This window comes from Euleptes europaea, chromosome 12 (genome assembly GCF_029931775.1).
Source record: "Euleptes europaea isolate rEulEur1 chromosome 12, rEulEur1.hap1, whole genome shotgun sequence".
Lineage (NCBI taxonomy): Eukaryota > Metazoa > Chordata > Lepidosauria > Squamata > Sphaerodactylidae > Euleptes > Euleptes europaea.
The window spans coordinates 39,976,634-40,000,425 of NC_079323.1; the positions used below are offsets into that span (position 1 = coordinate 39,976,634).

Sequence of the window (23,792 nt, forward strand, 5' to 3'; positions counted from 1 at the left end):
TTGTAGGTTTTCCGGGCTGTGTGACCGTGGTCATGGTATTTTCTTTCCTGACGTTTCGCCAGCAGCTGTGGCAGGCATCTTCAGAGGAGTAACACTGAAGGACAGTGTCTCTCAGTGTCAGGTGTGTAGGAAGATTTATATATAGTCAGAAGGGGGTTAGGTTTGACTCAGCACAAACCCAACCCCCTTCTGACTATATATAAATCTTCCTACACACTTGACACTGAGAGACACTGTCCTTCAGTGTTACTCCTCTGAAGATGCCTGCCACTGCTGCTGGCGAAACGTCAGGAAAGAAAATACCAAGACCACGGTCACACAGCTCGGAAAACCTACAAGAACCGAAAAGATGAACTATTTTGTCTGCCGTTGAATGCTGGGTTAGCCTAGCTAAAATGGCTGCAAGAAACTTGGCCCTGGGAATCGAATAAAGGTCCCAAGGCAGGACACAATGAGGAAGGCCCTCCAAGTCCAAGGCTACACAGATACATACTTGTTGAGCAACTGGTGTTTGCTAATAATGGCCCACAGTTGTCATTGTTTGAAATCTGAGAGTTGTAAAGGCTTGTCTAAGTTTGTGGAAGGTGATGCTGGACAAATAAGCTCTAATGTGATCCCGGTTCAGCAGTTTAAATCACGGGGAAATTCTGGAGCTAATAAAGATATCCCTGTCTAAGGTGGCTTCTATATTAAATATCTAATCCTGCGTTTTAAACCCATCCTGAGGAAAGCCCTGGGCATCAGCAGGTATTGGGTAACAGCAGAAAAGCCTGTAATAACTAGCAACCCCAGAAGGTGTCTGTCTTTTTGGAGCTAGATAAAGCACTGCCTAGAAAGATGACTGGAGGGAGAATTCTTCAACTTTCCCCAGTAATTAATTAAGGCAACATGGACACAGGCCCTAATGGAAGGCAGGGCAGTGTCGGCTCGCAGCAGGGAAGCTGGAGTGCCCTGAGGCAAAATCAACATTTTCCTTAAAAAGGAATATATATATAAAAAAACACATTTCTTCATTTGGCTGAATGTTCGTATTGCTATTGGGTTAACAAATGAAAGAGAGAGTGTGATTATAACACACTCATAATTCATCCACTTCATAAATTTTAGTTAGTAGCAATGCATAAACACCTGACATTTGTAGAATGCATACTTCATTCTCTTCACCCATAGTGCCTGAAGACTAAGGGTCCATTCACAATTCAATTCCCTCGTGGCCGCCCCAAGGATATTCTATCAGATGTGTGCAGGGGGGAGCTGTGTGCTTGGTGCAGTTCAGGTCCACAGGGAGAGGGGGACTAAGAGTTCCCCCTGTGCCTCTTTCCTGGGGGTATCACCCACAGTTAAGTTCCTTGTATGGGACTTCCAGAGCTTCTCTTGACCTATGGGGGGGTGGGTTTCAGGGGCTTCTAAAATGTGGATTATCTCTAATGGTTTGTTTAGTCAGTGTTCTGTAAAGTTTTAAAAGGAAAGCAAGACGTAACAACACTTACGTTTCAAGACGATGGCAACTGCCTCTTCAAGATTCAAGAGAGTTTAGATTACGATATGCTTCAAATTGTAGTCCAATTTACAGAGAATTTTAGACTGTGTCATGTAGTACTGTTATGGAGGTAAGGATCCGCAGCTTTCTTCCCCTGCCCCCTGTGCTTTTCTTCCAGAATTTCTTGGCTGTTTCACCTGTGCAGGAACCTCTGAATTTGTATCTAAATGTAGACCATCCCTTTTCCTCATCTCCAATGAGAAATTATGCTCGTTTTATCAAACTTTCATTTTCTTTTTTAATGTCTTTGCTTGAATATGAGCCTTTTAACTTGGCTTAAGAAATTGACTTACGCCAAAATGTGGTGGAACCTCTATGAAGAGTAATGTGAGTGTCGATAATTAAATAGCTAATACTTCAATCTGCTTTCCTTTCAGAGAAGGTCAATCCTAATTAGCAGCTGCTCTTTAAATGTGATGTTTATAAGGCTGATAACAAATCAGCTTGAACAGTTTCGATCAAGAAGTAAGCACAGCATGCCTTAAAAAATAATTACCATGAGATTGTTCAGTTCATCTGCCAAATTCTAGCCAACCTTGGTGACATACTCCTCTGAGAGAAAAAATATTTATTAATATCAGAGACTATGTTTGAGCTTAGTAACAATATATCGTTTCTCACTTTTTCACTGCCTGAAAGAATTGAGAGTTGCTATTTCCTATAATTTTGCTTGTTTGGTCTGAGCTGGGCTCGGAATTTTTACTGATATCAGCAGTTCTGTTTTACCTGCTCACCAGGTGGTGTTCTTTTCCCTTAGGTTAGCAAATAAGCAAGACAAAGAAGGCGCATTGGCAGAAGCAGATGTAATTGAGTGTCTGTCTCTTGAGAAGCTGGTCAATGAGCACAAATGCCTGTGCCAGATTGTAAGTGCATTTTAATAAGATCTTATTCGATGACTTCCTTAAATCTGAGCTGGCCAGGCTGGAATTGTGTAGTTCAGTCGTGCCGTTCAGCCCTACAAAACGGCCCTTGCCTTTGTGCTGCCGAGCTCTGGTTGCAGTTGTGCCAAATCAAAGATTTAAAGATGATCTGGCTGCTTAATGCCCAGACAAACCCAGCATTGGGTCCCATTCAAATTCTTTACAGTGTTGTTACACTTAGCCTGGTTGGACATTTGTTAAATAATTTATTGTTCAGTATGAATTTTAACCTTAAGGGAAAAAATCAATAACAGCGTGGTGTAGTGGTTAAGAGCGGTGGCCTGAAGCGGTGGGCGCTAATCTGGAGAACCAGGTTTCATTCCCCACTCCTCCACATGAGTGGCGGATGCTAATCTGGTGAGCCGGGTTGGTTTCCCAACTCCTACACATGAAGCCAGCTGGGTAGCCTTGGGCCAGTCACAGCTCTCTTAGAGCTCTCTCAGCCCCACCTAACTCACAGGTGTCTGTTGTGGGGAGGGGAAGGAAAGGTGTTTGGAACCTGGTTTGATTCTTCCTTAAGTGGTAGAGAAAGTCGGCATATAAAAGCCAACTCTTCTTCCTCCTCCTCCTCTTCCTCTTTCTGCAGCGGCAAATCAGTTTATTTTAATACTGGAGTAAATAAGGGGGAAGGTGGCTTACACTAACTCTCTTGAATAGTGTACTTTCTGAAGTTATCAAAAATTAATATAACGGGAGAGATATAAAGGTAGAGGCAGTCTCTCAAATACAAGAGTCCCAGACTGTTTAGGGCTTTAAAGGTAAGAACCAGTACCTTGAACCTGATCCGGAACTCAATCTGAAGCCAGTGCAACTGGCGGAGCACAAGTTGGATATGTACCCTCCAAGGAGTTCCTGTTAGGGTCCGTGCAGCTGCTTCCTGGACCAACTGTAATTTCCAGAGCAGCCTCAAAGGTAGCCCTGCATAGAGCGAGTTAAAGTAGTCCAGTCTGGATGTGACCGTTGCATGGGTCACTGTGGTTAGGCTGGAGCAGGACAGATAGGGAATAAGCCTGGCGGAGATGGGAAAAAGCCGACCTAGCAACAATAGTGACCTGGACCTCCAATGAAATGGAGGCATCCAGAATCACACCCAAACTTCTGGCTGAGGCAGATGATATCAACTGTACTCCGTAGACACTCTCACATAACTAATTTCTTAGTTCTCCAAATTGTTTTCTAAACTCGGTAGTTAAAAGTATCTTTTGGGTTTTTATGGAAATGGCTTCTGAAAAGGAATTTTTTTGGTGGGGCACTATGTACCCAAACTTGTTTTTTTCTGGATTTCAGACTTGACTGTTCCTTGATGTTTTAATAGCTGAAGCAGTATCAGCTGGAGCAAAACAACTGGAGCAAAATGTATGCATGTTGTTGCTGACAAATTAAGAGCTCATCAGCTGTAAACAAAATCTTTTGAAAAATTACATGACAGTGAAATGAATATCTCATTGTTCACATTCACTATGGCTGAGTATCATGACTGTTTTTCTCTTCTGTACAGGAGCCTTGTTCTGCTGTTATGGGCAGCGGGAAAAAAATTGACAAATCTATAAAGAAAGGTTTATTTTGGCTGTTACATATTATAGCTAAAGATTTTGACTCCTTAAATGAACGGATCCAGAAAGACACCACAGAGCAAAAAGCATCTGAAGAACAAGAGAAACGAGAACGAGCTGAACGAGTGAGGAAGATAAGAGAAGAAAGGTATTTTCCCCCCTTTTACAAAAAGAGTCTATGCAGATGATGTTACCAAGTTAATATTTTTTTAAAAATTGTGAGTTAGATCCAAGCAGTTTTTTTCCACTGAAGAAGATGACCACCCCAAAGACTGTGCTGACGATTATGGGACCTACTTGGATAAAAGTCATGTGGGATGGGAGCTGTAATAAGGATGGTAATAGGGTGAGACTGAACTAAGGAAAACTGGCTGGATCCCTATTATATAAATTGGTATATTTTAGGAACATTAATATGAGTTAAAAAGACATATTTCTTAATACTTTTGTAGAGTCCTCTGTTCAAGAAACATACATTCAACCCCACCCCTCCACCCCCACTGGGGCTACATAACTTGTCATACAGTTCTCTAAGTTGTGGTCCAAGTAGACCATAATTATGGCTGTCTCCCCTCTGCACCAAGGTATTCTCCTATTCCTGAAATGATGCAAGGTAAAGAAAAATGTGCATGCCTCTGCTCATTGTACCTGAGTTTTGCTTTCAAGATCCCAAATTTGGAATTGATTATCATGGAACTGAAATATGCTGTTGTGTAATCCCCTTTTTCAAGCAGTAGGAAGTTGCAATGGAGAGGAGGTATTGTAGATTTATGGTGCTTTTATATTATTGTTGTTGTTAACAACAACAAATGTGAAGGTTTAGTGAATGGAATCAGTTTGGCATCCCTGGCTAGATCATAGTAAGGTACTTCTGCCAGCCTGCAACCTTTTCTAGCAAGCTTCACATTCTGGTGCTGTTCTCTTTTCTGTCCACTTGCAGCCTGCAAAAACTGTTCCTTCATCCTCCATCCAGGCAGGCAAGGTGTGGCACAAATTCCAGTGACTTGAGTAATAGCCATTAATCAGGCCATTAATCAGGTCTCTATTGTCCAACATTCAGGGTTAGGCTATACAAAACCTAGACAGAGAGGGCTGTTTGCGTAACGAAACAGTGTGCTTGCAGCATTATGGAAATCTGGATAAATAGGTACTGTAAGGACACGGAAGGGAATAGTAGTATTATGGGATAATAAAGAACTCTGCCATACCCACAATTCCCTCCCCAAGGTAGGCACAGCTGTCTCTGGCTTTTGAGATTGCACTAAACACCATCTTCATGTGTTGAAATCTAAGTATGACAAACTTGCATCAACCTGGAATCTTAGACAGAGGAAGGTCATAGCTCAGACTAGTGCTGTGTTTGTGATCTTACAGGAAGGTATGTCTATTACTGAAGAAGCTTACGTAACTGAAGTAATGTTATTGCTTGACTAAACTTGGAAAGTAAGTGTGCTTCAGACAGCTCAGTCTAAATCTGCTAATACTTACTGGTTGTTGGCCAGTAGGCTTTAGCGGGATAAAATATATAGTATAAGTAAAATGAAATTTAGCTTTTTCAGAAATCAGAGTACCAGTGGGATGATGTTGGTTGAGCCAGCTATTGGTGGCAAAATCTTGGAGTTGGGTTCAGGTTCACAGACGCCAGTTAAAGCTCATAATTATCTTGAGAGATGTATACCTTATTCTGTCCTTGAACAAATCTTGCACACTGGCACGTTCACTCACAGATCTCCTGAATGAAAGCAATAAATTTAGAATGTATCTAAATCAGAAATATTTAGCATATCTACTTTTCCAGGTGATTAGCACAGCATCATTAGCAAGGATGCAAAGTTCACACATAAGAGTACCACACGTTTAACTAATTCTGAATAATAAAAGTCTTTTAATGAAGTGGTCTGCAGTGCAATTTTGAAAAATAGCATCATAAATGTTACAGGTACAGAGCTCAGCATAGAGTCTGTATTCATCATCTGTCTCAGTGTCTTTCTTTGAACATGTGTGACATTTTCTGTGGTATATATTAACCTCATAGCTTATTAAGGCATTTGTATTTGTAGAGAGTCTCAAACTCTCTTCTAATGTAAGGCGTTCCAGTAGATGATTGCACAATCTCCAGTTGTTTTATGGATGTTTTGGACCACATTGCTTTCTTACAGTAGAGTGTAAATTCTGCATCATCGCTCAGTGTTGAAAAGTAGGTTATTTATGCCACTTCTTCATTTTTGCATACTTACAGCCCATTCGTAAAGTGGGGGTAGATCCATGGTGGCTGGGAGTAGGGCTTCCCGGCTGCTGAAAATATTTAAAAAGCAGTTTAAAAAATAAGGGGAAAATGCCCCCATAGCAAACAGCAAGGTTATTCCACCAAAAAAAGGGAATGCAGCTCGAGGGGGCGTTCCCGGGTCCAAAGAGGTTAGAAAGCTGCCTTAAAGGCACCTCCGTCCCCAGGAAGGACCCCCCACGCCAGTGTGGGCTCCAGCTTCTGAGATTTTGCTGCCAGCGTAACAGCGACGGCGGTGGAGCCCTGCACAACAGCCTGGCTTCCTGGTGCTGGCATGTTTGCCCCTATGTCAGCGTAGGTGCCACTTTATTCCATGATAAGGAGGCACCTATGCAGCTCCTAGAGTTTCACCCCCTCCTTCAGGATTGCAGCCTCCGTGTCAAAACCACCCAGTGCATTTTTCTACTGAGAAGTCAAAAAGGCTTCTTAGCTTTGACATTCTGTAGTTTGCTGCAGGTATTCTTTAGGAAATTAAGTGACAAGATATTTCAATGTCTCCTTTCTGAAATATTTCAATACCCCACTTTCCTCCTACCCTTTCACTGTTTCTTTAGTTATTCTCTCTGTCGCAGGAGATAATTTTTTAAAAAGTAAACAATTTATTAGTGTGTGCATGGCACATAAATGTTCTTTTCCCTGTACTTCAGTATATAGTGATTATGAGTTTCCCATGTCCTTTTATCTCATCCCTCAAAAAATTCACAAGAATTTTGGGGATGAGATAAAAAGACTTGTGAAGCTCATAATCACTGTTACCAGCTAATACTTTATTCATAAGTTTTGAAAAATTTAGTTTTTGTACCATCATTATAACTAAAATGCTACACTTTCTTGTAGCTTACATCTCTCAAAGCAGGGCCTGGAAAACGTGAATAAATATGGCTGTGGAAGCCACACAGGTTTCTTGTGTTCTGCATGTTTGGCTGTAAGCAGTTCAAGACAGAGAACTCTATTTTTCAGCCACATTCAGGGACTGAAGGGAAGAATGCTGATGCAACAGGACAAATAGTAAACTGGCAAGAAGGCAGGGGAGGTGATGAGGAATGGGGCAGAGGGTTCTTGGGGGTTGGAAGCATTGGCAAGGACCACCGTGGCTCTTGGCAGTAGAAAGGCAGCAGTATGAGATGCCACTGTTGGACATTTCTGGAGTAATATTATGAAAATACAATAACAGCTGCTTGGTGTCACCTGATTTATTAAGGATTCCTGAACAAAGTCAGTGCTATCCTTCCTCGTTTGATATAGTAAATATGGTTTCATTTGTGTGCTTCCAAAGAACAGTGAGTTTGTGGGCCTAAGGGCAGGGGACGGGGGAAAGGGGGAAGAACAGACCTAAAGTTGGGGTAAAAAACAGACCACAGATGTATTGATTGCAGCCACTGGAGCATTGGCACAGCATAGGGCACGGATCCAGCCATCGGGCAACCCCGCCTGTCGACTGATGGAAACCGTCAGTCCACTTTCTGGGGTTAAATGTGGAGTGGAAAGTCATGGAATCATAGAGTTGGAGGGGGACGTGCAGGCCATCTAGTCCAATCCCCTGGTCAATGCAGGATCAGCCTAAAGCATCCCTGGCAAGTATTCATCCAACTGCTGCTTGAAGACTACCAGTGAGGGGCAGCTCACCACATCCCTAGCCAGCCAATGCCACAGTTGAACAACTTCCTGTAATTTTCCCTCTAACACCCAGCTGGTACCTTTCCGCCTGTAATTGAAACGCATTGTTGTGAGTCCTATCCTCTGCTGCCCATAGGAACAGCTCTCTATTTTCCTCTAAGTGGCAACTCTAAGTGACAGATACTTAATACTAAGTGACAAATACTTAAATCCTCTAAGTGACAATTACTTAAAGAGAGCAATTGTGTCCCCCCTCAGCTTCCTCTTCTCCATACTGAACATGGCCAGGTCCCTCAGCCTTTCCTCATAGGGCTTAGTCTCCAGGCCCTTGATCATCCTCGTCGCTCTCCTCTGCAACCGCTTAAGCCTCTGTGTGGCCCCCATTTGTGAAACGTCTCATCATAGTCAAAGGCCACAGAGTTGCCTACCGATGACCAGGCCTTAAAATGTTCCCAAGATGGTTGCAGAATTGCCAACCATGGTCAGGATAAGTGAATTAGGCAACCCTAATTGAAAGAGTGTACCCCGCCATCTATTTATGGAATTTGTGGTCTGCCTCCACCTTTTTGCCCTCTTTTTTTCTTGTCTAGGCCTGCACTTGCCCTCTTTAGCTTCCAGCTTCAGAAGGGGAAAATGTCCATGAAATACCCTCAAGGATACGCTCCCTCACCTTATGGGTGAGGTGGATGTTGGAGGGTTCTTTGTGATCATTATAAGTGGCTAAGGCCAGGGAGGAGTGTGACGACTGCTCAGTGTCTCACACAGCCATAGGCCGTTCCTGTCCCCACCACTTGTCCAGATGTCCTAGGACAGGGGTTGGCAAACTCATTAGTCAAAAGAGCCAAATATCAACAGTACAAAGGTTGAGATTTCTTTTGAGAGCCAAATTTCTTAAACTTAAACTATATAGGTAGGTACACTGTTTATTAACTTAATAAACTTTAATTAAAGTTTTAAGTCTTAAGAAAGGATGAAAGGGAAGAAGGAAGGAAGAGTGGGGGAGGGACAGAGAGAATGAAAGAGGAAGGAAGGAACTGGGAAGGAAAGAGAAGGAAGCAACTGGGGAAGAAAGGATGGAAGGAAGGAAGAAAGAAGAGGGGGGAGAAAGGGGAGGGGGAGGACGGCGGGGGATGGCAGGCCTTTCTCTGGCGGATGCGCGACTGTTGAAGGGCTGCCTGGCCCTCCACGAGCGCCCTGCATGCCAGGCAGAAGGCTCCGGTGGGGTTTGGCGGGGCGCATTCAAACCCGGGTCTGCAAGCTGAAAGAGGCGGCCGGTCGGGGACGAAACGCTTTCCTGCTGGGCCCCGGGCCTTCCCCCAGTTCCCCTCCGTGGCTTGCCAGCAGCCTCACGCGGGACCAAGTCGGAGCCTGCCGGGGCTTTCCTCCTCACGGGCGAGAGGGCGAGCAAGCCAAGGGCTGCCTTCGGAGGGGGAGAGGGGCGCGTCACCCTCGTCGCCGCTCCGGGAGGGAGCTTGCAAGGCGCGCCAGACCTCCCTCGCCTCTCCCCTGCCAGCCTACCTGCAAAAGCCACCGAAGGGCACGTGGAGAGAGCAGGCGGAGGAGGCCGCCGCCGGGCTGGGGGTTGTAACCTCGGCGTCTCGCCCGGCAACCGGCGACGCGGAACAATGCGCAACAGGAGGGAGGCCAGGCCTTCGTCCCCCTGCCGTGGAAAGAGCCGCACTCAAGGGCTCAAAGAGCCGCATGCGGCTCGGGAGCCGCACTTTTGCGACCCATGTCCTAGGATGGTAAACCAGGAATATGGGCCGTGGTAACCCAGTATCCTGTGATGCATGAGTAGATTCTTCATCTGAGGAGGACTTTCCCAAAGTCTGGTCGCTGTTGGATGTTTCCTGGCCCCTTGCTGCTTTCCATGGCTTGTGGTGCTATCTGCGCTTTTCCTTGGATGGAGTGCACCTCCAAGGGAACGTCTCAGAGCTGCTGGGTTCATTGGGAGACCGGCCCCTGGTTGGCTTTGGGGGCATGATGCCTTATGCCCCAGGACAAACCCATTTGGGGGGTGCCTCCAGGTCGACCTGCGATTCAGAGCCAGTTGGCGGGAACCCAACTGCTCCATGCGTTCAGTGAGGCACATCAGAGCCTGCGAGATGTCTTGTAGGATGGCTGCACTGCCTGAGGGTGGCTGCCGAGCTGCCCCCCTTCAGGATCAGGCTGATGTCTGACTGTTACTGGATGGTGGTGCCAACAGGGCTGCCTTGGCACCCATTGGCAAGCAGATGGCCGCTTGGCCAGAGAGGTGCTCGTTTTGGGTGGCATGAGGAGAAGTGGAGGAACTGCTGAGGTAGGGGATGCCAACCAAGAGAGCCTTGTTTCTTGCCCCTGTAGTAAGGCCTCTGGGCAGCTCTTGAGGGTCTGGGGTGCCACCCCTGTGCTCCCCCTCCAGAGGATGTGTGTGTATCATCCCAGAGAACCCAAGGGTCTTGGCCTGGGTCCTCCGATCACTGACTGGCAGCTGCCCTGGGCTTGGTGCCCTTATGTGGCTGTGTAAATGCCTTTCCTTTGGAATTGCACTGATTCAGTTCCTTTTTCTTTTAAAAAAAGAGAACGGAAAGAGAGAGAAGAAGCTGAATGTGAAGGAAGGAGCATATCGGATGAAACTGACTCTGAGACAATCACTGGCAACCCATTTCAGCCTATATCGGCTGTAATCAATGAGGTATCAAAATGTTTTATTTTATTAACCAAGGATTTCACTGCCTGGATTCTGAACCAGGGTGTTTATGAAAACTATTTTTCATCCCCGTCCTCTTATAATATGTAAAGCCTGTGAGGTAATGCTGATCAACAACTGTCCCTAATATTAATAAGCCCTGGTAAGTAGTGATCTATTGTGAACTCCCTTAAGCATCCCTTTAAGTCGAAAAAAATGATAAACATTGCAGTCCTAAGTAGAGCTATACCTTCTAGGTTCACTGAAGTAAATTTTTAAAAGTTTCAAGACTAAATTACAGAATAAATTTTTTTCGGGCTAGGGACACAATTGTTACTACGTGTACTGAGAAGACATTAGCTGTTACTGTAATAGAATTTGTGCCCTTTTAAAATGTCAGGGTTAATTTTCAGATATTACCAGTATCAAAACATAAGTAACCGTACAGTGGTAACTAACCTGCTTGGCCTATATTCTACTAGTGCGGCCCAGATATGGCACATATTACTATACGTAATAGTATCATTATTGTATCATATGAACACCTCCTGCCCCCAGTGCCTTAATATCATTTTATCTGTACTCTGTGGTGCTGGGGTCAGGCTGCAGCCCTGAGCAGGAAAGGCTAATGGTAGGAATAGTTAAGACCATAGGAATGTCTCTCCTCTCTGGGAGTATAAATGCTCATGCCAGCGGTAGCATCTGTTCTACAAATTGGCTTTGCGGCATTCTCAGAAAATACAAAAGTTGAATTTGTTTAATTTGCTGAAACTACTTTTGTTTTGTGGATACTTCATTTTTCTCTATTTGTGCATTTGATATAAATATAAAAGAAACAAAGTACCAGCGAAGCAAATCAACATTAATAAAGCAGGAGTATAGACACCAGTTTCTTTAGAACACTATGGCTTCTACTCCTGTCCCCTTGCATAATTTTGTAATTCCCTAAACCAAAGGAGAGAAATAATTCCCAACTGTAGTATCTTTTGATTCCTTGGCATAATATGCAGATATTTTTAAAAAAATGTCTCCTGCTAGTCTTCCCAAATCAATGTAAGTGATTAAAGACTTAGTCTTATTAGCATGACAGTTTAAGTACATTATACACAATGATTTGTTTATGGGATCATCTAGTAATCTGTATGTATACATGAGAATGGAATTAAGGCTATTGAATACATTTGTTCAGCTGAACTTTGAAATACCTGATTCTTAAAACCAATTAAAATGTAAAGCTGTGTACAGCCATGTTTTCCTGAGAGTATGAAGTAACTAAATAATATTCCGAGATAAAAATTAGAGCAGCGTCTATTACATGTGAGATGGTTGGGATAAAAGTTTCTGTTTTCCATTCATCAACTCTATAATAGCAACAGCAATAATCTAACAGGCTTCTTGTGAAGCTGAATCAGTTGACGATAGTAAAAAATGATTTGCATAACACAAATGATAGTAAAATGATTTGCATAACACAAATGCTATGCAAATACATAATCATGACTTGTAAATACAACTTTTAAAACGCTTTATATGTGTAATATTATTTGAGTAAATCTTATAGAGTATCTTCTCTGCCTTTCTGTTGACGTTTCTGCTTCTTTGCTCTCCACCAGAAATTTTGTCTGGCACAAACAAATTTACTAAGATGTCCTCTTGCTGTGCTTTGTTAGAACAAAAAGAAAGTTGAAAAAGAGAAGAGGCAGAGGGAGGAGAACGAAAAGGATGCCATCGCCTTGAAGCTTAAAACCGATCAAGAGCAAATGGAGACTGAGAGCATGAACAGTCAGCAATCAAATGACTGTAGGCTAGTAGACAGTTATAAAGCTGCCATAACACAACGGTTGGAACATGAAGATGAGAATGACCAGCAGATCTCAGAAAGTCTTGATTCTGGGGACAATGCCACCCTGAATTCAGGAATAGGTAAGTTTTACAGATATAAGTTCAAGGCTTTATATTTATATTTCCTAGCCATATTCTGCTTGTGCCCCAATTGTTCAGAAATTCACGGAAGGCTTGAGAAAAGGCAGGGTGTTGTTTCATATCCTGGGGTTTGGTGAAGGTAAGACACAACAGGACAGTCTCTTGCCATTTCTTAGCTTCTACAAACTACTGCATAAGTGAGAGCTCAGTGATGGGCATGTGAACAGCTTGAGAGCATGAGGGCCAGTTGTCCCAGCAAGTGGATTACTGGACAAATGCATGCAAGGATAAGCGTCACTTTACAAACTGTGCTACTGAATGTTGTTTTTCTTCCCAGTGCAGGTTTGTTGGTCATAATTGATAAAAAGATAAGCATTTATACTGTTGGTGCTCTATTACATATATTGCACATACTCTCTTATTGAAAGTCTGTCTTGTTTCTCTAAGAACAAAGTTCAAGCTAATTTTTTTTTAAAAAAAACAACAACCTAAGGTTGCAGTTTTATGCACACTTACTAATAAGCCCAGCCGAGCTCCCTGGGACTTGTTCTGCATGAAGAGAAGGTGAAACTTCACATTCATATGAAGAGCTAAAGTTAGCATAATAGATAGAACGTCAGACTACAACTAAGGAAACCCAGATTCAGCTTCTCACAAGGTTGTTGTAAGCATAAAGTGGAAAGAGAGCCACATATGCATTGCCTTGAGCTTTTCAGAGACTACGCAGGATAATAAAGGGAAGGCTGCTGCTTGGGAATATTTGGATCCACTTGTGGCAAGTGGAATAGAGTTGGCATTTGTGGAGTAGGGTAAGATCTTGGGGGAGGGTAATCATGGGCTTAGCCTTTGTTTGAAAAGCAGGTTAATGGGATGCACAAGACTACCTTCTTCCAGCTGCGTCTTGTTCACTAGCTCTGTCCTATGTTCAGCTGACCTGGCCACACTAATACATGCTTTTGTAACTGTATGTTTCGGCTACTGTAGCATGATCTGTGTTGGCTGCTGTTAAAGACTACACAGTAATTGCAGCTTGTTCAGAATGCAGCAGCCTATTTGTTGTTAGGGAATATATCTTGCCTATTCTAGAACAGCATCATTGGATGCCAATTTATCTCCAAATCAAGATGCTGGCTGTGACTGTTAAAGCCTTGCACAGGGGACTACCTTTACCTAAGTTATGGACAGTATATTAGGTAGGAGAAGGTTTGTGAGTTTATTATTTGAGGTGTTTAATTGTGAATTGTAAGCTGCCTTGAACCATGCAGGAAGATGGGATATAAATGTTTCAGTAACAAAAAACTCATAGTCAACATTGTGAGTTGACACCTTGCTCATCTGGCTGATGCTCATTTGCCAAAAGAAACCAGCATTTACACTGGCTGGCTTTATCAGTAGGCAAAACCGACTCGAATTTGTAATCATTTACTCTCCTCCCCTCACTGCAGTATCCCATTATATTAATTCCTAGCCTCCTACTACCCTGTCTCTATCTTTGAAGAAAGAAGTCTTACCCAGCAGTCCTCAGTGGAAGCATTTGCAGTTACAAAAATAAAGCATCACAAGCAGAGTTTATTTATAAGATGCTAATGTTACATGGCTGTATTCTTTATGTTTGTTTTAGAGAACAGTAAAAAGAAACCAAAGAAACTAAAATTAAAAAGGAGTCACCGAGTAGAACCAGTCAATACTGAAGACATAGTTTCCCCAAATCCTACACCAGTAGCACCTCTTGCACCAGGTGGGTAAAACATACACTCATGAGTGAACTATAATTAATGGTACATCAGTTTCTGAACGGTGTCGTGAAGTGATTTTATTTACTTATTTTGCTTATTTAGAACAATTTATTTCATATTTATTTCAAATAAATTTTTTGATATAAATCTGCTGTTGGATTTACTTTACCAATGGCACCTTAAAGAGTAACAGTAAGGAGTATTGGTAATAGATTTTCTTCACATGTTTTAGTTAAGGCTGAGTATGTAATCCAAGATTCTCCCCCGCCCCCGGTGGGTTAGACTACTAGATAGGAGTTCTAGAAATGGAGGGGCCGTGGATCAGGGGTAGAGCATCTGCTTGGCATGCAAAAGGTCCCGGGTTCAATCCCAGGCATCTGTAGCTCCAGTTAAAGGATCAGTTGATACAACTTCTCAGGTTTACTCAGATAAAATGCAGTTCCAGGATGAAGGTAAAGGAAGGTAAAAGCCAAGTATGTGTTACTGCTTTTTCTGGACAGTTCACTTTGTATGTGCACACAGGCTTCTCTGGGTAGTTGGCTTCTTTTGTTGGACAAACATTTTTGTAGAAAAAATAAGTACTGAAATCAAAGCATTGATGTCCTGATCATGTGGATACTTACTTGAAAATACATCTGCAAGGTAATTAAAGCTTACTCTCAAGTTAGTGCATTGGAAATCCAATACACATTTACCTGTAAGCAGCTCTTAATGAAAATAGTGGGACTGATTTCTTACTAAGTATGCCTAGGAATGTACTAAAGGTAGAGTTGTCAACATCCAGGTGGGGCCTGGAGATCTCCCAGAATTACAACTGATCTCTAGACTACAGAGATCAGTTCCCCTGGAGAAATGGCTGCTTTGGAGAGTGGGCCGAGTCGTGGTATACCCTGCTAAAGGTCCCTCCCCAAACCCCATCCTTCCCAGGCTCTACCCCCAAATCTCCCTTAATTTCCCATCCCAGAGGTGGCAACCCTTAACTACAAGTCCTATTTTTAAATGCCCTTCCAAGTTGTTCCAATAGCAGCATAAGATAACTGAGGGCAAGTGAAATATGTTTATAAAATTAGGAATCATGTTGAGAATGAACAGTTCTTTCTCTGTCACATATTAGATGTCTGGGTCAATCAAGTAAGCTGATTAGTAGTAAGCTGAAGGAAAAGCACTTTCTCACACAGCACATAATTAAGGAATGAATTGCCACTCATCATTGAAATAGCTACTAATACAAGTAGTTTTAAAGTAAGCTTTATGGAGAATAAATAGGTCCAAGCAGAGACACTCAGGAAACTCAGGAAAAACAGTCTCCCATAGGAAAGGTATTCTTGCCATTTATTAAAGGAGTCACTGATAGGATGGAGAAACTTTTGAAAAAACATAACCTACAAACAGTGTTTAAACCCACCAAGAAAATACAACAAATGCTACGATCAGCAAAAGACAAAAGAGACCCCCTCACCTCTGCAGGAGTATATCGTATACCTTGCAGCTGTGGACAAGTTTACATCGGGACAACAAAACGCAGCATACAAACAAGGATAAAAGGACATGAAAGATACTGCAGACTGGGCCAACCTGAGAAATCAGCAGTGGCTGAACATGGACTGACACAAACAGGACACAGGGTCTTATTCCAAGACACTGAAAGACTGGACAATTCTACCAACTATTTTGTCAGATTGCACAGAGAAGCCATTGAAATTCATAAACATCAGCACAACTTTAACAGAAAAGAAGAGAGTTTAAGAATGAATAAGGCTTGGCTTCCTGTCTTGAAAACCTCCAGACTAACAAAGACTACAGTCAACAATAGCCATGCAGATTAGCTTTGGATTTCACACATTAACAGATCACTTCAGGATACAATTGGTTCCATATTAACATACCACACCCTCATTAGCACATTATCTTGATACTTACAGGACAATGGTTAGCACATTACCTTTGTTACTTTTTGCAGGACAATGATTCAGCTCAAACCCAACCCCTTTCTGACTATATATTACTCTTCCTACACACTTGACACTGAGAGACACTGTCCTTCAGTGTTACTCCTCTGAAGTTGCCTGCCACAGCTGCTGGGGAAACGTCAGGAAAGAAAATACCAAGACCACGATTACACAGCCCGGATAATCTACAAGAACCAGAGACACCTTATTAACTATAATAACTAAGAATGAAAATACCATGACAGGTTGGAAGCAGTACAACATTTTATTGATATATGCCACCTCTGATCTCCTAATCAGATGTCTGTGGCAAACAGTTTTTATCTGTGAAGTGATTGAGACAAGAGAGGTGATTGAGACAAGAGAGTTGGTCTACAGAAACCTTTGATTTAGTATGCAGCTTTCAAGTTCTTTCCTTCCCTCACAGCTTACTTTTAAATGGAACTGTAGGTTTGGTTTGTTGTGAATGTCTTCTTGCTATATTTTCATCCCACAGATGAATGTGCTCATCTCTAGATTTCTGTTCAACAACGTAGTGATGGTATTTGATATTTTTGTTTTCAATAGTTGGCTGGGAAACCCCTAAAATTAACAGAATTCGAAAACTTGAGCCTCTTGGTGAAACACGTCGTAATGGTAATTTTAAAGGAGATGACAATTTTTATTGTTTGTCCTCTCAAACCCATTTCATTTTGCACGTTGACTTATTCCTTTCATCGCATCTAACCTTAGACTGCTTTATGACTTTATTTTCAAGTTTTTAGAAAGAACCACTTTTTCCTAGTTTTTTTTTTAATTTAAGGCAAAAGTGTTGCTTATTAATTATTCATTGTTTTATTCAGGACAGATTATTGCTCAGTGGTGCATACCTATGTCATAAAAAACAATTTAAAAAAATTCAGTAACCTGTCCCGTTCTATATAATATTAAAAATGTCACGTGATGCACTTCAGAGGCAAAACAGAAATTAGGTGCATAAATCATCAGCTACCAATAAAAGTCAGATAAACTAACTGCTAAATTTTATAAGACAGAAGACAAGGGTTTTTAAAAAAAACTTAATGGATCCAATGCTGCCTTATACTGTGTCCATATTATTATAAACGTTCCTGTTGAGCAGTGTTTCAGTGGGAAAAGCACATAGGTCAGCAGTAGAATGCATGTTTGGCATGCACAGGGTTCCAGGTTCATTCTCTGGCATCTTCAGTTAAAGGATCTCTAGTGGCAAGGGCCGTTGATAGTGGATTAGGTGGACCAGCAGCATACCTCACTGTATAAGGCAGCTTATTGTTATTTTTCAAACAATAACAATTTCTTATGACTGTTTTGTGATGGTAAGCACAAATATTATGCATTGTAATAGAGCAGTGATTTAATATGCTTTGCATTTGTATAATAAAGTCCACCTTTGTTTTTAAGGCGTATAAACAGAAGAAGGCAAGAGAAAAGACAGAATAAAAGAGGTAGGGAAGAGAGGAAAGGGCTCATGCTTTCTTGATTACTTTTGCTTTGCTCAAAATAAGGCAGCCTTAGTGGCTGGAGCATGGGAATGGGAATCAAGAAATGGATATCCTTAGGCATGATGCCTGTCTTTTCCCCCTCGTTTTCTAAAATATATAATGGAAAGTTGGGACATGTTCCAGGGCAAGAGTTATTTATCTGGATGCCAGGTGGCATCTCAGGTTGGTCCCAATGGGATGATATTAACTCATCAGCATCTTTCATGGAATTCCTTGTATTCTTATTGAAAACCATTAAATCTTGGCCCTGAGATAATATAATTGGATCCACATGCCTGTCAAGGGCTGTTTACCATAGCTTACTGGACCACTGAGTGCTTTTTAGGATCAACTTCTATAAAGGGCAATTGCAAGAATTCAGTGGCTCTTCAGGAGCTCCAATTTCCCTGCAATTTAGGTGCTTGTCTTTTCCCCAAAAATACTTGGCACACTGGCTAAATTATTATGACAACTGCAGCATTATTCTGTGATACAAAGAGAATAAACTATCCATCAGTTTCCTTACTCCACATTTGTATCCTTGTTTGATGCTAGGTGTAGGTTTATTGCTCTATATGAAATTGAATAGCAAATATTTATGAAAATCCTTACACTCCTGCATAGATCAAATTTCTTTTGCTTTTCTTAACTGGACTTTTTTCAAGCACTGTCTAACAGGATCTATTGTATTTACAGAAAGATAAAATTATTTCATGAAACAAGTATTTATCAATCCTTACATATAAAAGCATAAATTAGGATGTAAGCGACATATGGTTGTTGAAATAGGAATCTAAGTATATGTTCTTGTATGGTCTAAGTCCCTCAATTGTCTGAAAACTACATGCTTCCCTTCTTACGGAAGTCTTAGATTAGTGGTAGAATTTTCACATAGTATATAAACTGAGCCCTGTGGCGCAGAGTGGTAAGCTGCAGTACTGCAGTCCAAAGCTCTGCTCATGACCTGAGTTCGATCCTGACGGAAATCAGTTCCAGGTAGCCGGCTCAAGGTTGACTCAGCCTTCCATCCTTCCGAGGTCGGTAAAATGAGTACCCAGCTTGCTGGGGGTAAAGGGGAGATGACTGGGGAAAGCACTGGCAAACCACCCCGCAAACGAAGTCTGCCTAGAAAATGTCAGGATGTGACATCACCCCAGGGGTCAAAAATGACCCGGTGCTTGCACAGGGGACCTTTACCTTTTATATAAACTGAGCCAATTTATTCAGGTACCTTCATCCAGACAATGGGAAGACACATTAAAGACCTACCATCTCTTATAGACATATTTGTCAGTGATGTCACTGAATTACAAACAGGACTTTCAGGTTACATATTAAAACTACAGACTAAGCTTTGAGGAAATAACAACAAACTCTCAGAATGTGATACGCAGATATTCTTGATTAGTTAGCATACTCAAGATAAAAGAAAAGTACACATTCCATTTTGACCAAACAATCTTTAAATGAAACCAACAGGTCAAAAGATGGGAAAAGCTTCTTTCCAGTCTGTCCTAACTGATCCTATCAGTTACAGTTTCTAAATCCATTGGTTTCCTGGGAACCCTACCTTTCTAACCCTGTTGATTTCAATGGGTTTGAAAAGCTATTAACTCGGTTTGGGATTGCACTGTTAGTTTCCCAAACAGTAGTTTCACAACCTTTTGTGTTCTTGGAAGGCATAGGATAGCGTCATTTGAGATTTTCTATCTCCCATTTAAAGCAAATATTGATTATAACAGACAATAGACCTTGGTGCTTACAGCTAGCAGAATTCTGGAAGTTTCTGTTGAACAAAAGACTAGAAACATCTGGCTTTAGGTCAGAGTCAGGACAGTAATGTCCGGAGGTCACAGGCCTTCACAATTAAATATAAATACATGGAGAACGGATGTAAAATAAACCCATGTCTGTACTGCTACGATGCCGCCTATTTTTAGTGCCACTGAGACAAAAATATCCTAAATGCTGCTTGCATTCACTTTTCCTGTTTCTTTCTGAGTAAACAAGCCAACTTTTTGTTCCTTATTTTCTAATTTTGCATGTACTAAACCTGCATGTATTATAACACTATAAGAGAGTGTTTGTGTAAAGAAGGATGTTTCTATTCTCTCCAAGCATGTTTACAGACCTGGCGCTGAGGGTCTTATTTTTTCCCTCAAATCCTGTTTATCACAGGGAACACACAGCATTGTCTAAAATGTTGCCCAAATGTCTGTTTCCGAAGCGAACAAACAGAACTGGTGCCAGCAGCATGGAACCCCACAAGTGTTGTGTGTGTTCATGTTATAGTGCAATCTCAATTAATCAATGGATTTAGAAGGGTGTACCTCTGTTTAGGATTGCACTGGAAGACACCTAATAGAGTGCATTTCTACTTTTCCATTTGTGCTTCATCATTGGCTAAGAGTCATGTGGAAAAAATGGTTGCTATGCAATGATCCTTTGAGATTCTCCCTTTCTAGTATTACTTCTTGTAGATTTGGGCTTATCAGTGTTAACTGAAGCAGAAGAAGATAGTGATGACAGCATCAGTGTGGTTGTTTGTGTGTACATAGAATAAGATGGAAACAGTAATCCATTTGGATTGAGATTTTTTCCTTCTCTTTTCCATATTACTTTTGACTGTACATCCTCTTACAACTGCTTTTATCTTATGGTTACCACTTTTTATAATTCTATGTAGTGTTATAATTATCTGCTGAGATAGCCAATCATAAGGACATCAATGGGTCTACATCAACGATGTGCCTTTGTGCCTGTGATCTCATAGGCTGAACATTTACTAATTTGAAATCCTAGTATTATTCCAGATGTTACCATTTATCTTCTGCACATTATGGTCATGACCCTCAGAAAATTTTTTAAAAGACTAATAAAACAAAGAAAATTATACCCTAGGCCAGATATGACTTGGTTTGTGAGAATATCAGATGGAGCCCAAGTTTCCCCACATTTTGCTAAATTAGCACAGAATTATATACATCATTAGCCTATTCTTAGAGTTGGTAACCAATGATGTAAGATATATTAACACTGGGTGGTTTTGATGTGTGTATGTTAGATTTCTACGGGAAGCCTCTGCCTCCACTGACAATACGGCAAAGACCTAACAGTGATTCCCATGACGTCATTTCTTAACCAGGAGCCATGCAGCAGCTTTAAAAAGAAACACGCAGTGTGGAAAAGTGAAACTCATATTCAATGCTGTTTTCTTAAGTGATGAGAAACATGCTATTTGTAAAAGTTGCTGGGAAAGACACTAAGAGTGCCTTGGAACAGCAGTAAGAAAAGCATTGGTGAATTCAACTGTCATATTTCCTTCTTGACTCACCGGCTCTTCTTCAAGAGTTTATGTGGACTGAGAAAGTTTGTATAGTAGAACTCTTGGAAGTTCCTTAATTTTTGTTCTTTGCGGGAACAGAAAACTGTAGCTCTGAAGCAAACTACTTTCCAAGACCAAAACGCAACTTGACTGTGCACCTACAAATGACTGTTTCTGGTTAAGCATAGCAACCGGTATTTCTACATTTAATATTTCAGAGGTTTTTTGCGGGGGAAGGCATGTGCAAATGAAAAATGTATGAACTACACATTTCAACTATTTTTATATTTTTTCTAGTATGTTTGGAAATTTGGGTTAACCAGAACTATTTTGAAATATTGAAGTTCACAGTTACATTCACAAGCAGAACATACTGCTGAATGTCACTGTGTGTGTGTCGTTTTGCAACAGCCATCCAGGTTGCCTATGACTTTCTTCACAAGTTGCCCTTGCTGTTGCTGTGTTGATATTGTCTGTTGTCCTGATAACCAGGCAGAACTGCATGCTCAGATGAGCGCTGCAGTTGTTTCCCTCCAAGCTGAAAAGCTAATTCCAGGAGCTGGTGCTACACACAGTAAACCCCTGCCAGTCACTGGGATCACACCAGTCATGTGTTTTGGAGGTGAGCAGGAGGACTGAATCCCCACCGTTTGTTCTAACTTCTGCGTGGCTGATGATTAGAATCATTCCAAAGATTTCGGGATGCCAGGCACTCGGTCCCAGTTCCTGAAGTGGGCTTTTCCATAGGGTGGGTGGGGGGAAACACAAGCACTGTTCCCATTAGTAGCGTGTGCATTTCCTCTTGTTAAATTGGGGTGACTGATGTCTTGATCTCATGAGATAAATGAGACTATATGTAAAATTATGATGGGTGTTTTTTTGTGTGTGTGTGTGTGGAATATGTTGTAATCTCAAAAGAATTTTCTGTCCAAAGGCCCTAAACGGCAAGCAACTAAAAATTGGAAGCAATTAGCACTTCGACAGTTAGGTTATATGTGTTTCCCATAATGCTGACCCAATTTTCTTGCAGCTCCACCTGTTGTACTTTCTTGTGCAGAGTCAGAGCTCTACCATGTGTTCTCGTGCGTCTGTGTAGGCCAGTTTTGTGTAAGCTTGCGGGCACAAATGTGGCCTTGGCATTAAAGTGAAAAGAGAATGCTTCCGGTTATGCTGGAGCTGAAACGTGTACATCGGGGCACTCTAAAAGTTTAGAAGGTGCCCTGTCCTGTTTGACAATGTTTAACAAACTGAGAATGGCATAGAAATACAGAAATAGTTCTGTATGCCTGGATCTAATTTGAAGAAATTAACTTCTGTATCGTAAATAAAACTGGCCCAATTGAAATATTAAGTTCTGTTATTAACTTCTATGACTTTACACCCATTGTATACAAACATTAATTTTAAACATTTTCCAAAATATTATCTTTAAGATAAAATTGTGGCCAAAGAAATTTTTAATTCAAAGCTGGCTACTTCCTCCTTTGTTAGAGCATGTATGTTTAAAAGAGATGTAAATATTCATTAGTACCATAATCAATTTAAAAGTTGCATGAATTTTACTTTGGAGGAAATACTTCCTTTGTAAGCTAAAATGTCCCATAAGATGGTTTAAAGGCTAGTCCAAGGCTTTCTGTTTTGGGACACAATCTTATAATGGAGCTTGACAGTTTTAGCACTTCTCACTGAAAAAGATTTTTCTCTCAGTTCATTGAGCCTTCCATCCCCTAAATTGAGCTTTCCTTCCCTAAATTAAGATGCATCAAAATTCAAAGTCTGTCAAAATAATTCTGGGGACTCAAAAGAAAAAAAAATAACTGGGTTTTTTTTGGGGGGGGGATAGAACATGTGTATTCCCCACATTTGTTTATGGATGTTAAATATATATTTGCTATGGGACTAAACTAAATGTTTCATAATTTTTTGTGTATGAATGTAATGAACTGTTTTATTATTTTTCCTTATGATTGTATTATTTGCTGAATGTCAAATCTAGAGGCTTTTTATGTCTGCAGTAAAAAAAATGAAATAAAGTCTTAGTGCAATTTTTAAGGGTCAGCGGGGGACCCTTGCTGAGAGTCTGACTGGAGATGGATGGAATACATGGCTTGGCTAAAACGGTAGTTAGAAAATCATGTTCTACCACATGCAGTCATCTCCCATGAAGGATCTGCTTCAGTCTTCCATCTAGCCTAGCTTTCCATATCCATTTATGTACTATTCCAAAGGAGATACTGATTCCTTATCTCCCTATTTTTGTACATCTTTTACCATAAACAATGGCTGGCTACATGTCCCTTCCCTGATCTCTCTTTCTTTCCCGCATCCACAGGATACCCTCTAACAATTGGCAGTGTCATGGAATATTAATTGATGTTTGTAACCCGCTTGATCTCCTACGTGTAGCTCCACTAACAAACATACCTCCTGGGAAGAAAGCCTGAAGGAGGAGTGGAACCACGTAATGATTAAGAAAAGCCCTAGTGCTTACCAGTCCTCTTGCTCCTCTAGTGAAAAGCCCTTTCATTTGAAGAAGGGTGGTCTTACATTGGCCATGCCCACTTTCTGAAAATCCACGGGCACCATGGCACCCACGGGCACGACGTTGGGGAACCCTGCTCTAAGTGAACATGCATAGTCTTATGGGATAAAATAGCTGCGAGAACAAGTCGCAGAGTTGCAGATGGCACAGCAAATGTCCCTATTGGATTCAACCTGAATCCTATACCTTGCTCCATTTGTACTCCTCTTTATAGAATCATAGTCGGAAGGGACCAC

The 23,792-nt window shown here is 41.5% G+C and overlaps 1 protein-coding gene across 3 annotated transcripts in view; it reads left to right on the top strand.

Annotated features, from left to right (window-relative positions):
- ARL13B (ADP ribosylation factor like GTPase 13B) overlaps positions 1 to 20,887 on the top strand; it is a 55,834-nt gene extending 34,947 nt beyond the window's left edge. Inside the window, exons 4-11 of one of the 3 annotated variants that reach the window (XM_056858604.1) lie at positions 2,298 to 2,403; positions 3,959 to 4,161; positions 10,474 to 10,588; positions 12,253 to 12,505; positions 14,127 to 14,243; positions 16,758 to 16,826; positions 17,610 to 17,653; positions 20,754 to 20,856. In XM_056858604.1, coding sequence (XP_056714582.1) covers positions 2,298 to 2,403; positions 3,959 to 4,161; positions 10,474 to 10,588; positions 12,253 to 12,505; positions 14,127 to 14,243; positions 16,758 to 16,826; positions 17,610 to 17,617 — 871 coding nt within the window. In that variant the 3' untranslated portion in view covers positions 17,618 to 17,653; positions 20,754 to 20,856. Of the gene's footprint in view, positions 1 to 2,297; positions 2,404 to 3,958; positions 4,162 to 10,473; positions 10,589 to 12,252; positions 12,506 to 14,126; positions 14,244 to 16,757; positions 16,827 to 17,609; positions 17,654 to 20,753 lie in introns of all 3 variants that reach the window. The other 2 variants (XM_056858603.1, XM_056858607.1) reach the window with 2 other exon arrangements.
- The last annotated feature ends 2,905 nt before the right edge of the window (positions 20,888 to 23,792 follow it).